Genomic DNA, 14,541 nt, shown 5'->3' on the forward strand with positions numbered 1-14,541 from the left:
TAAAGAAGACGCTCAATAAATGTTAGCTATATATTTTTGTTGTAGATGTTTCATATGTTGTAGCCATGGCAGAAGTATATATTACTTGAGGGCCAAGAGAACCTGATTTTTATCCCTAGAGCCTAAAATGACAGGATTCATTAAAATAAAAGTGTTTAAAGGCAGAAGAAGGTACATATACTTATTGGTCCCGGACTACCATACATTTGTCATGGTGGCATTTATGTCTAAATTACCATCCTAGATTGACTGACTGATACTCTTGTATCTTGGCTGCTAGGCTTCTAATTCATATTCTCTCTCCCTCCTCCTCCCCCTCCCCCCCCCCCCCCCTCTAATTTACCACTTAGTGTTGCAGATGCCAGTGCTTCCTGGTCCTTGCCTCTTCCTTCTTCCCCAGGTCTCTAGGTCTCTGTCCCCTCCCGTAACTTGTTCCCATAGAGGTTACAGGATGAATAGAGGTTGGGTGAGGTCTTGCTGCTCTCCCAGCCCTGATTTTCTTCTCAACGGCAGCTTTTTCTTGTCCTGTCTCCTTTCAACTGGTTATGACAAAGTGCATGGGAGGCTGTTGTTGAAGTATACCTCTGTAACACAAATTCATTGCTTGTGAGCTCAAAAAGTTACCATTACAGGCTTTGCCTTTTGATTTTTTTCCTCACAGAGCTGATCCATTTTATTACTCATTTAACAAAAGTATTAACTACATCAAACATATAGAAAAATCCAGAAAATAACACTCACTAGGTACTCAGATCTAAAATACGTTAACATTTTGCCACATTTGCCTCCATTGTTTTGTTTTGTTTTGTTTTTTCAAGATACAGTTGACACAGTTGAGACCCATTCTTGTCCTCCTCCTATTCCTGCCCTTCCCTCAGCAGAAGCAAGCACCAAATGGAAGTTTATGTGTATCCTTTCTGTTCATGTGTTTAATTATTTTATATCTGTTTAAGCAGTGTACAGAACAATAAAAGAATTGACTGCTTTCAAAATTTTATTATTCAGTAACAGTAACATTTATACATAAATGTGATGTGTACCAATTTGTAGAGTTTCTCTTCGACACTTAATTTTGTATGTTGGAGTCTGCTGAAGTTGGTTGTATTGCTGCAGTGCAAAGGTCATGCGTTACCAGACAATGAATACATACCCAGCAGTCACCATTACCATTGGTGCAATGAGATGGAACAGAAAGGATACATGTTAAAAGAACACAAGGCAGCCACATCTGCAGAGGAAGCAGTGAGGCAAATTCGTGTCCTTGTTTACAAAAGTCCCAGGATGTGGAAATTAAGGAAGGCATCCCTCAGCCTACCATCTGGAGCATTTTCCACAAATGGAGACTAATCTGTTTAACCTGTTGCAAGCCCACATTGAGACTGTTGACGCAAATTGATACAAGTCTTGCTGCAGGTTTCAGGGTCACAGGGAAGTGCAAAAAGTGGAAAAATGGATCATAACCTCCACATATGTGGGACATTGAAAAACAACATTTTACAATGGAACTTTTCAGGGATTCACTGAAAGTAAATCTTTTGTGCCATGTGAAGCACACAGGTCTTCATCAGTTCCTTTTTGCCAAAGATCCATCAAATGGAAATGATGGTATAATCATGGACACAATGATGGAATGGTTTTTCCCACAGCTGCAAAATCTCCAAATTCCCATTTTCCATCAGGATGAGGCTCTGCCTCACTTCCATTATGCAGTCCAGAGTTTCTTAATGTACACATTTCATGGCATGGATTGGATAATGCTCAAAAAGTTGACCTGCCTCTGGAATATTGGTCTCCAGATCTCCCACCATGTGACTTCTTGTGAGGATGTGTCAAGAACCCCTGTGTTTGTACCACTTCTTGTAGCATTGAGGGAATACCATTTCAGCTATGAACAGTGTGATGTTTGTCACAAAGGGCCTAAATGAAATGGGCTACAGGAACGTGTGCCTTGTGACAAGAAAGGTATTTACTGAGCAGTTTTAAGATTAGAGAAATCCCTGTAATGGTTCCTTTTGCAGAGTGTTTATTGGCTGCATCCTAGTTAGCAAGTAATACATTTTTGAAAGCATTCAGTTCTGTTTGTTGGAAACCAAATTAATTGAGGGTATCCTACATGCAATAAAATGTACAAATTTTCATTTTGATGACAAACGTTAACTACCTTAATAAAGATACGAAACACTTTACTAAACCCAGAAGCTTTCCTCATGCCCTTTTCCAGTGAGTACTCCTTCCCCCAGTAACCACTTCTGTGTTTTCTGTCACTATAGACTACGGTAAATAACCATTTGCCTATTTTAGGACTTCATATAAATGGAATCATTTGGCAGATACTCCTATGTGTGGGTCTTTTTTCATTCACATTTCTTAAGATATATCCATGTCGTGGCTTGTATCAGTTCATATTTATGCCATTTGTTCTTCTTTTGAATCACTCTATATAGTATAAGTTTGTTTCTTAACTTGTATGTAAAAGTTATAATACTGCACTTTTACAAATTTTTGAGATATGTAATTCATTGGTTTAATTGCCACATATAATGTTACATTGTAAGAATATGCCACAGTTGTTTTTTTTTTAATCCTCTTCCTTATTCATGGACATTTAGGTGGTCTCATTTTTTCCCTCATTTTAAACAATGCTGCCACAAATATCAGTGGGCACTTGAGGGAGAGTTTGTCTACGGCATGTGTCTAAAAGTGCAATTGCCAGTTTGTAGAATCTGCGTGTCTTGTCTTTACCAGATAATTGCCATATTGCTCTCCAGAATTGAACAGCAGTTTACCTCATTGCCAATAGGGTTTAAAACTCTCTGTGTATCCATATCCTCACCAACACCTGGTGTTGCCCGACTTGTTTGCCAGTCGGTGCTTGTAAAATGGTATTGTATGTCATTGTTTATTTATTTTGCATTTCCTTAACCACTCTTATTGATTCATTAGACTGCTAGGTTTCCTCTTCATTTAACAGTTTGTTCACCTCTTTTCCCCATTTATTTTTTCATAGCATTATCTGTCTCTTACTGATTTGGGGGAGTCAATGTATTCTGGATATTAATCCCTTGCTGATTTATCTGTTGGCTGATATTTTTCTGGTCAGTGAATTTATGTTTTAACTTTGATTTTGATGATTTGTATAGAAATTAACATTTTAAAAATGTGATCACATTTGTCAGATTTTCCCTTTATGGCTTGTGTATTTTATATCTTGTTTAAGAAAACCTTGAGGTTATAAAGATATTTGGTATTTTCTTCTGAAAATTCAAAGTTTTGCTCTTTATACTTAGGTCTTTAATCTGAAATTGACTTTTGTGTCAGGTGGTATGTAGAAATCTTAACTTTTTTTCCCATTTGAGTTGTCACTTGTCCTCAAACTACTCATTAATGCGTTCTTTCTCTTTTGTCACTTAGACAATTTCCTTTATGTATGTATGCATGTATTTCCTGGCTCTATATTCTGTATATTCTCTTTGTCTGTTCTTGCACCAATGCCCTTACTGTTCTTATTTCCTATAGGTTTATAATAAGTCTTGATATATCTGATAAAGATAGCCAGCCCCCCTCCTTCGGAATTACCTTAACTCTTCCTAATCCTTTACTGCTCTTTGTGAATTTTAGGGTCAGCTTGTCCATTCTGTAAGAAACAAAACAACAATCAAAAACTTGTCTTAAGATTTTGTTTTAATTTACAATGAATCCGTAGATTAGTTTGGAGAGAATTGACATTATTGTTTTAGAGTCTTACTGTCTATGCACTTAATATATTTCTCTACTTAGGTCTTTTTTATGTCCTTTAATAAAGTTTTATGCTTTTCTTTCTAAAGTTTTTTTTTTTAGTACATTTTTATTGAGGTATAATTTACATAGCCTAAAACTCACCCCACTCCATAAAGTTCTTGCATATATGTTGTTAGGTTTTTTTTTTACCAGGTACCTTTTAATTTTTATTTTGAGATACCTTATAGTTATTGTGTGATAGCCTGTTTGCTTTCTAAAATTTTTGTCCTGGTGCCTAGGAAAGTTTTACCCGTTGTTTTCTCGGTTTGGGCTGGCAGGAAAAAATTATCTTAAGAAATCTGAAAAAGACTGAGGACCTTTTATTTTCTTTTATGAACTAGGATAGGAGAGAAACCCTCATTGCAGCATATGATGGTAATGTGAAAAGGAGAGCTGGAAGCCCAGTCTCAGGCGATTGAAGAAGATAAAAGGGTGGCAGGGAACTCTCCAAATCTTAGACGTGTTCCTAAATGTTCACACCAGCAGAAAGGAGGCCTGCCTCTAACTCCTCCCTTCCCTTCAAGTTTATAATTGGTACCACTCTATACATTCATGTATCCATTTATTTATTCATATTATTTTTAATTAAAATAGGGCGTTCTTACTCTATACTAGGCTAATACCATACATGTGGAATTAAAATATTATTTTGTAAAATTAAATTTTTACAAAAGAGTGCTGTGAAAAAGACATAAAGTTAGTTGGGTAGCCTTGCAACTAGGCTATCAATGTAACACTTTCTAAACCTCTTTTTCACATATATTTTTATATTTAGTCCTCATAGCAGTCCTTAGTCACTTTTACAGATAAGGAAAGTATTGTTCCTGACAAAAAATGATTCAACTATAAAATGATAGAACATTTTATTATGAGTTGCCTCTGATTTTGATTCCTTTCGTATATAGTTCATAGTAACTTCTACATGAGTCGTCTTTGAGCACTGCGCAGAAAGGCATTGTATAAAGCGATCTAAAAAGAATACTGCGAGAAAACCACTAAAAAGGCAGTGACATAACTCCCGTGTTTATTTCCTACACCTGACACCAAGGCAGCCACCTTAGTTTGTAGGTACTCCCTGTGCATTGTTACTTAATAATGATAAGTGAAGGCTTCTAATAGGCTGAGAGATTGATATGGGGCAGAAACTGAAGACGTAAAGGAAACCTGCAGTGATTAACTGAGCAGTGACTTAAATTTCTACTCTTAGAATTACTCTTCATTCCATTTTCAAAGAACTTCTCTTTAAGATTCTGGCCACTTGGCCTTTCTGATCCTTTCAACACAATGGAACATATTAGGAGATTATGGCATCCATGCAAGGTTAATAATCTGAAACTTTTTTTTCTACTTGTAGTTAAGGATTTGGTGATCCTCACTAAAACCAGAAAACATTTCTTCTTCACCAGAAAAGTTTCGAAGAGGAGCTACTACTCAGAGTAAACAGATTGAATAAATGAAGCTGAAATCAGCATTTCTCCCATGTATGAATAAAAAGTCATTTAATTCTTTTCATTTTATTTTAGTCACTATATATGCCTTGTTTCCTGGGTCCACGGGAAGCATGAGTCTGTTGGGACTTGGGAAAAGAAGAAAACAAGACATCTTCACAAGAAAAAACAGACATTAACAAAAAGTATCCCAAAGTCTGAAGAGCTAGAACACAAACATGGCCGACAGAGGACTTAGGGATCCTGCAGAGGGTAAGACTAGTCTGTACAGCAGGTTCATGCTGTAGGAATCTAGACCTGTACTAAGATCTCAGGTGACTGAAACCTGAAGTTTGGAAGTAAAGAAGTTAGCTTAGTGGATTAATTTGTTACAATGATGATTCTTTTTTATTTGCTGAAGTCTACCATAACATCAGACCTGAATTATAAGGAAAGTTAATGTTTTAGAGACTCCAGTAGTAGGAACCCATAGTGTTAGAAAAATGCATGCATCTTAGAAGGGGATGGCAGACCAGTTTTTAGAGCTGTATTTTTTTTTTTTTAAATCAAGAAAACAGATGTGCCATCTGTTTAGAGATCTTTCAATTCTAGGGAAAGATGAAATTTAAAGTCTTCATCCTGCTTGTATATATATATGTAAGAGCTATCAAACAGGCAAGTTATGAAGTAGATATTTCAGAAGAGAAGGGCATATTTACTTAGACCTTTTATTGAGGATATTTTAAAATATATAAAAGTAGAATACTATAATGAATTCCCATGCACTCAACATTTAGTTCCTTTTTTTAAGTCTATTTAAATTCCAGTTCATTTATACCAGTTAATAATTTATAGTGTAATAATTAGTTTCAGGTGTATAATATAGTTATTTCAACATCTAATTTTTTTTAATATTTTTTACGTTTATATTCAATTTTTTTGTGAGAGAGATAGAGACAGAGTGCAACCAGGGAGGGACAGAGAGAGAGAGACACAGAATCCCAAGCAGGCTCCAGGTTCTGAGCTGTCAGCACAGAGCCCAAGATGGGGCTTGAACTCATCAACCTCAAGATCGTGACCTGAGCCGAAGTCGGACACTCAACCGACTGAGCCACCCAGGGCCCCCTCATCATCTAAATTTCAGTTATAACCTGTATAATGTTGATCTTGTTGCCTGCCATGGAATATTTAAATACGAATCCAAGGCATTATATCATTTAGTTTATATCTCTTAAAGATAGATTTTTTTAAAGTAACTAAAATAGCATCATACCTGGAAAATATATTAATAATTGTTCCTTAATATTATCACAAATTTAATCAGTATGTACACTTCTGCAGTTGTCTCAACATCTTTTTTTTTTTTTTTTTTTTTTTTTTTGCCTCCTTAATCTTTTTTTTCTCCACAGCTGGTGTTTTTTTTTTTTTTGTTTTTTTGTTTTTCTTTATGATGGGCCACTCTCTGTATTTGATTGATTTATCTTTTAGGTTGCTTTTTTTTTTTTTTTTAAGGCTTTACTATAAAAAATACCACACATACATAAGAGTAGAGAGAGAGAGATGAAATGAATCCCATGTTCCCATCAAATGGCTCCATCTGCTGCCAACATATTGTTTCATCTGTAGTTTCTCACTCTCCTTTATCACCCATATTCTTGAGGCAAGTTGTTGACATCATGTAATTTTAGCCATGAATATGTGAATACTTACCTCTAAAAGGATGCTTTAAAAAATTATCACAATATATTGTACTTAAAGGATGACCAGTAATTCCTTAGTAAGAAGGAATATCTGGCATTCAGATTTTCCTGAGTATCTCATAAATACTTTTTCAATAATTGTTTGCCACTAGATGCAAACAGGTTACACGTTGCCTTTGATTGGTGCATTTGGTCTCTTTCATTTCTCTTAATCAGTAGGGCACCCCTCCTTTTCTTCTTTTCTTGCCATTTATTTTTGTCTCTTGCTGTTATTAAAGTAACAGAAGTCTTTTGTCCCTTTGAATTTTCCCATCCTGGGTTTTACCAATTATGTTCTGAGGCATGATTTAATATATTCCTCTATCCCTGTATTTCATGGAAACTGGTAGGTAGCTCTAGAATCTTGATCATATATCAGTTCGTTTGTTTGGCAAGAACACTATACGTGAGGGGCACCCGGGTGGCTCAGTCGGTGGAGCATCCGACTTCGGCTCAGGTCATGATCTCTCAGTCTGTGAGTTCGAGCCCCACGTAGGGCTCTGTGCTGATGGCTCAGAGCCCGGAGCCTGCTTCCGATTCTGTCTCCCTCTCTCCCTGCCCCTCCCCCACTCACAGTCTGTCTGTCTCTCTCTCAAAAATAAACATTAAAAAAAAAAAAGAATACTATACATGGTATAGTGTACTTCCTACTGCATTGAATTGGGAGGTTAATGATGTCTGGTTCTCCCTGTTTTTGTGATGTTAAAGATTGATCAGCTGGTTCAGCAGTTGTGAGTCTGGTTCATCCATTATAAAACTTCTCATAAGCCTTTTGCATAGTGGTTTTAGTTGCTACTGATGATTATTGCCTAGATACATTATTTCATCAGGGAAGAGAATGTGTTTAATACACAAAAATTGGTTCTGTTATTCAAAATAGTTTTACATTAGTATTGTTAGATTTATTAACACATAATTTGTCTTACCTTTAGTGGAAATCAAGAGAAATAATGTTTAGGAAGAGTGCCTTGCTAACCATAAAAATCTATATACATTTTACTTATTATTCAGTTAGGGACCTTGTTAAAATTCAAAAAAATAGGGATGTTATTTTCAATTAAAATTATAAATTTTTATCTCAATAGCCTCTCAAGAGGATTTGAAAAATGACCCATCAGTAAGTTCTCAGGCACAGGAGACCATAGTCACAGCAAGTACCACTGAAGAAGCTCAGACCCCAGACCCTGTCTGTGGTCTTAACAAAGTCCACCAAGAGGTAGAAAATATAGGTCCAGGAAGTGCAGACGCAGGTGATCAATCAGAAGATTCAGATGAAACAAATTATGGGAACTATCCAAAGGATAAAACAGAACATGAGAACAACCAGAGCTTTCAGGATGAAGAGCAAGGCCATCAACTCCCTGATTCAGAAAGTCCAGGTGAAAAACCCTTGGATCCAGAACCCAGCTGTTCTCCAAGTGACAAGGTGGGAAGAGATGATGTGCTCTTACAAAGCGACTCTGCAGCCCTCCCTGAGGAAGTGAGCAGCGGACCTGGAGTTGCACAGGAGCCACCTGCCGTGGACCCTCAGGATGCCCCAAGCCCTGATCGTTCCCATGCAGGGCCAGAGAACCAGAGCACAGTGCGGAGGCGACTGCTGGCACCAGGTAAGGGAGCCCACTGGACTTCTGTTTCGTATTGCTCTGTCACTGAGGACACAGCATAGGTCAGGGGCCTTTTTGTCAGCTTCTCTTTCCTTCATAGGACCAAGGCCTTTTGGCCTTGCCCAAGGTCACTTAAAGACATATGACTGAACTTAGGATGAGGTTTCTCATCTCCTAGACCAGCTCACTACACTACTTACGTAGCTTCCAATACATAAATTGCATTTTTAAACAGTATTTTTATTTACTTACTGTTTGTAGTAATGTAGTAAGATTAAAAAAGGGGGGGGGCGGTGGCGGGAGGCCTGACTCTTTAAAACTTTACTAGCTTTTTCTTTAATTCTTAGGAGCGTATTTTTTATTTACAGTTTTTTAAAGCTTTTACTTTTGGGGGAACTAAACACTACGTAAATCAAGAGATGGATATATTTAAAAACCAGCATCAGTGGTACAGTGCCCTTAACTCAGTCATATTTTAGTTTTATAAGACGTCGAGCAAATCCGTTAATTTCTCTCTGTATGATTTTCTCCTCTTGTATATTAAGGAGAATAACCATCATATCTTCTCTTACGAAGATACTGTCTTCCTAGTGGCTAAGTCCTTAGCTGGAACTCAAAAGAGACACAGATTCTAGTTGTGGCCCTGCCACTTGCTAGCTTGGGTGACCTTGAGCAAGTCTCTTAACTTCCTGGTACTTCAGTTTCCTATTTGTAGAATGAAGAATTTGGACAAGAGGTATCCAGCTCTCACTGTCTATAATTCTATATGTGGATATGTATTTTATAAGTACTTAGAAGAGCTCAGTCTAAAATGCCTATTGGCCAATGCAAACGAACATAAAATATTACACAGGGTTCATCAGGGGCTTGACTAAGGGCTGGAAATTCATGTTTCACTATAAATCAGTGACCTATCTCAAATACATGTTTCGTTCATTAATCATTAGTATAGTCTGTAACTTCAGGGAAGTCAAGAACTCTCTCTCTCTCATCCATTATGTCTCTGTGGCAGCTGGCACAGAGAAGCAACTTTATGAATAGCTGTTACATGAATGAATGAATGTGACTTGTATGAACTATTATGTCCCATCAGATTTCATCATATGCAGGTTCACTGAGTGGAGGAAGAAAATATTGTTTTAAAAATGCAGTCTGTGGGGCGCCTGGGTGGCGCAGTCAGTTAAGCGTCCGACTTCAGCCAGGTCACGATCTCGCGGTCCGTGAGTTCGAGCCCCGCGTCAAGCTCTGGGCTGATGGCTCAGAGCCTGGAGCCTGTTTCCGATTCTGTCTCCCTCTCTCTCTGCCCCTCCCCCGTTCATGCTCTGTCTCTCTCTGTCCCAAAAATAAATAAAAAACGTTGAAAAAAAAATTAAAAAAAAAATGCAGTCTGTGTATGCAGAGCAGCTTAATATAATGGAATGAACTAATCTAGCAGATGAGAAATCTTGTTCTAAGCTCAGCCACATCTCTTTTTTTTTTTCTTAAGGTTTATTTGAGAGAGAGAGACAGACAGAGGGAGGGAGGGAGGGAGGGCTGGGGTGGGGTGGGGATGGGGAGAAAGAATTCTAAACAGGCTCCACACTGTCAGCACAGAGCCCGATGCGGGGCTTGAACTCACAAACCCAAGTTCATGACCTGAGCTGAAACCAAGAGCCAGACACTTAACCGGCTGAGCCACCCAGGTGCCCCACTTAGCCACATCTTTTTATGTGACCTTGGGCAAAGCCCTTCCCATCCCTGGGCCTTTTGTCAGGATAGGTAAGGTGGGGTTACAGTAGATGATCATTAAAGATCCTTTCATATTCTATGCTATGATACCTTAAGTTCCTATATTTTAGTATTATGTGAATAAATACACTATCCTTCATAGGTGAAGATGATTCTTTTCTTTTTTTAAACTGTTTCATTTATTTTTTTTTAATGTTAATTTATTTTTGAGAGAGAGAGCCATGAGCAGGGGAGGGACAGAGAGAGGGAGATAGGATCTGAAACAGGCTCTGGGCTGACAGCAGCAAGCCTGATCCCACAGTCTCACAAACCATGAGACCATGACTTGAGCCATAGATGCTCAACCAACTGAGCCACCTAGCCACCTGTTTCTTTATGTTAATAGAGTGTACCGTTTGAGTTCTTTTTCCCGTAAGCACACACCTATACCGTAGAGTGCCTTCAAGTGCTACACAATAGTGCCCTCCTTTTTTTTCAGCCACACATTTTAAGATTGGTGTCTCACCCCACACCTACATTTTTACGTAGTTCATAAATTTTCTTAATCTTGTATTCCTTACTTTTCATGATTCCATCATTAAGAGTTCCAAACCTACTTTTGTGAGCTATTTTGTACCTGTACAGTAATCTCTCCTGTCTCAAAACTTAGGGCCTTCGTTATGTGTATGCTTGGGTCTTGAGCCATGTGACTTGAACCCTGGAATTAGAGTGTCCTTGCCCTGTGATGTTGAGTCTTGTGTACAGCTAATGCTTCTTTCTTAAAAAAATGTTTTATTATGTATGCTTTATCTTTTAATAGCTGCCACATATTTATTTATTTAAAGTAAACTCTGTGCCCAGTGTAGGGTTTGAACATACAACCCTGAGATCAAGAGTCTCATGCTCTACTGACTGAGCCAGCCAAGTGCCCCCAGCTAACACTTCTAAAATCCCTTTTTACTTATTTATTTTATTATTAATTTTTCTTTTTTTAACGTTTATGTATTTTTGAGACAGAGAGAGACAGAGCATGAACAGGGGAGGGTCAGAGAGAAAGGGAGACACAGAATCCGAAACAGGCTCCAGGCTCTGAGCTGTCGGCACAGAGCCCGATGCGGGGCTCAAACCCACGGACCGCGAGATCATGACCTGAGCCGAAGTCAGACGCCCAACTGACTGAGCCACCCAGGCGCCCCGTAAAATCCCCTTTTAATTTTAAACATTTTGTCGAAATACATTGTAGATAGGTTTGGCCGCAATATTAGGGTGCTTGTTTCTTGTCCTTGATGTAAGGGCCAGTGAGGACTTCATTTTATTGTTCTACGTAGAATAAAAGTAATAGCCTTAAGGAAAAGACAGGAAAAAAGTTAGCTTTGTATAAGAAAGTATAGAAATCCTCTCAGCCTAATAATTCTTTGATTTGGTAAGAGGCCTAGAGTGTATGATACCTCGTTAGCATATTGTCTAAAGAGAACGTTCCTTTTCCCCAGCAGAGGCTGAAAGTCATCAACAGGAAACACAAAGGTTGGAAGAAAAGAAAGAGAGTACACTGGATACCAGAAGAAAGATGAATAAAAAGGATTATTTGCGTTATGGTGAGAACAAAATTGGTCCTACTGCAGTGTCGATTCACATTCAGAAATCCTCAGAGAAAACACCTAGAAGACTAGCATTTAAACAATTTCATTGTTTTAGTATTTTTGTTTTGTTTTTATTTTACTTTGTTTTAATTCCAGTGTACTTAACATACAGTGTTCTGTTAGTTTCAGTGTGCAGTATAATGATTCGCAGTTCCATACAACACCTGGTGCTCATCACAACAAGTGAATTCTTTAATCCCCATCACCTATTTTCACCCGCTTCCCCTCTGGTAACCATGTTGTTACCATTCTGGTTATCTGGTAACCGTGATATTTTGCCATCCTGAACAAAATGAGAATTCCCATAGGAGGAAGGACTTTTCGTAAATAAGAAACTAAAATACTTTTTACAGAGTATTAACTTTCCACGTGGCATTTTTACATTTTGACCCTTTAGGAAAAAATGGCCTATTAGAAGTAATAGGTACTTTGAGAGGGAGGAGGACTATCCTGATCATTTCTAAATTGCATCATTAGTTATAGCAACAAATACATAAACTTACCTTTTAACAAAAATACTGTATCATCAAATAATTAAATCTAAGAAATTAGAGAAATGTTTCTGGTAGACCTAAATTAGCTCAAAGTTTAAAGGATTCAGGCGAAAGAAACTCACCACAATTAGTAAAATCTGGCAGTATCTCTAACTCATTTCAGTTTACCACAGATTTTATTTCTGATCCACCTTCTCTCTAATTTTGTGTTTTATTTTCCCATTCTCTGACAGGCTCCATCTTTTTTGGCTCTGTGGTCACGACTCTTGTTTTGCTAAATTGGGGTAATAGCTACTATTCCTCTTCAGCCCAGCAAGTGCCCAAAAATCCAGCTTTGGAGGCCTTTTTGGTTCATTTCAGCCAACTGAAGGATAAATTCCCAGGCCAGAGTTCCTTTTTGTGGCAGAGAGGACGTAAATTTCTCCAGAAACACCTCAATGCTTCAAACCCCACTGAGCCAGCCACCATCATATTTACAGCAGCTCAGGAGGGAAGAGAGACCCTGAAGTGCCTGAGCCACCTCGTTGCGGATGCCTATACCTCTTCCCAGAAAGTCTCTGCCATTCAGATTGACGGGGCTGCAAGAACCTTGCAGGACAGTGACGTGGTCAAGCAGTTGGTTGACACGGAGCTGAGCTCAGGATTTGAGAATGGCCAGAAGGCTGCTGTGGTGCACCACTTTGAATCCCTTCCCGCAGGCTCTACCTTAATCTTCTACAAGTATTGTGACCATGAGAATGCTGCCTTTAAAGATGTGGCCCTGGTCCTGACTGTTCTCCTAGAGGAGGAAACATTAGAAGCAAGTGTCGGCCCAAGGGAAACTGAAGAAAAAGTGAGAGATTTCCTCTGGGCCAGGTTTACCAACTCAGACACTCCCAGCTCCTTCAACCACATGGACTCTGACAAATTGAGTGGCCTCTGGAGCCGGATTTCACACCTGGTGCTGCCCGTCCAGCCTGTGAGGGACATCGAAGAACAGGGGTGCCTTTTATAAGCTAAGCACGGAGTTGGTTTTTGAGGCCTAGATTTATTAAAAAGTTAGTTGAAGAGCCTTCTGTTTCTGTTGGAAGGAGGTTATGAAAAGCCTGGAGAACACAAATGAGCTTATTTTAGAAAAAATTCTCATTTTTTACCTTTTGTAAAATCTTTCTAAGCTTGACAAAACTTGACTTTTTTCCCTGGCCTTTGAAGCAAATCAGGTTTGAAATCTGCATAGAATATATAACTGAGGCTTTTTTTTTTAAATCCAGAAATAGAGCAACAGAATGATTGCATGGGAAGATAATCTTCTCAGAATGACTAAAATGATTTTTGTTTTCTTGAGAGTCTAAGGAGTCTTTTGGGTAGTGTTTGGACTGAACTACAGCAGTTACACTTATGAAGCAAGGATAATTTAAAAAATGTTTTTTCTATCACATATTAAAACATTTTAAAAACTGATTTTAATAACCTAGTCATGGGATTACATCTTCTACTAATTTGCGTTTTTGAATAGTTTGAAAAGAAATATGAATTCAAGTACTTAACTGTATGTAAGGCACTGTGCTTTTATTCCATTAATGGGCTATGGTAAAAGCAACTGTTCTTAAGAAATGTTCTTGAAAATTGGAAACAAAGGAAGGAATTAACTATAACCATTGGAAATGAAGAAATTCCAATTGGCTGTATCTTTGCTTTCTTGAATGTTTTAGAACCATGATTTCCAAGGTATGTCTACTGGCAACCCTATTCTTTTTATCAGAGAGGTTCTGCATTTGATTGCTTCAGGTAGTGGGATTCTCCATAAGATATAATTGGAACAAAGAGTTCCACTGATAATGAAATTTGAAAATTGCTGATTAAGTGAAAAAAAATCTTAGAAGATAGGAAAATGGGTAGGAAAATGATGAATGTATTAGAACTCATGAGTTGGAAGAGGATGAAATACAGGTTTATTGTATAGACATGCTGTTTATGAAAGATAAAGACCTATAGATGAACAGCAGAATGTATAAACTAGTATTTACTAATCATATATATATATATATATACACATATATATGTGTATATATATATGTATATATATATATATATATATATATATATATTTTTTTTTTTTAAGTGAGTGTGTGCACAGGAGCGTGTGTGCAGGAGAGTGAAGGGGCAGGAGAGGA

General features: G+C 37.9%; 1 protein-coding gene across 3 annotated transcripts in view; it reads left to right on the top strand.

Annotated features, from left to right (window-relative positions):
- Positions 1-13,828, top strand: part of LOC101096439 (torsin-1A-interacting protein 2) — a 31,777-nt gene extending 17,949 nt beyond the window's left edge. Inside the window, exons 1-5 of one of the 3 annotated variants that reach the window (XM_019821793.3) lie at positions 4,452-5,097; positions 5,301-5,477; positions 8,029-8,550; positions 11,745-11,849; positions 12,622-13,828. In XM_019821793.3, coding sequence (XP_019677352.1) covers positions 5,444-5,477; positions 8,029-8,550; positions 11,745-11,849; positions 12,622-13,382 — 1,422 coding nt within the window. In that variant the 5' untranslated portion in view covers positions 4,452-5,097; positions 5,301-5,443 and the 3' untranslated portion in view covers positions 13,383-13,828. Of the gene's footprint in view, positions 1-4,451; positions 5,098-5,300; positions 5,478-8,028; positions 8,551-11,744; positions 11,850-12,621 lie in introns of those variants that run through there. The other 2 variants (XM_045049092.1, XM_019821794.2) reach the window with 2 other exon arrangements.
- Positions 13,829-14,541: the final 713 nt, after the last annotated feature.

The sequence above is a fragment of the Felis catus genome, chromosome F1 (genome assembly GCF_018350175.1).
Source record: "Felis catus isolate Fca126 chromosome F1, F.catus_Fca126_mat1.0, whole genome shotgun sequence".
In the NCBI taxonomy this organism is placed as follows: domain Eukaryota; kingdom Metazoa; phylum Chordata; class Mammalia; order Carnivora; family Felidae; genus Felis; species Felis catus.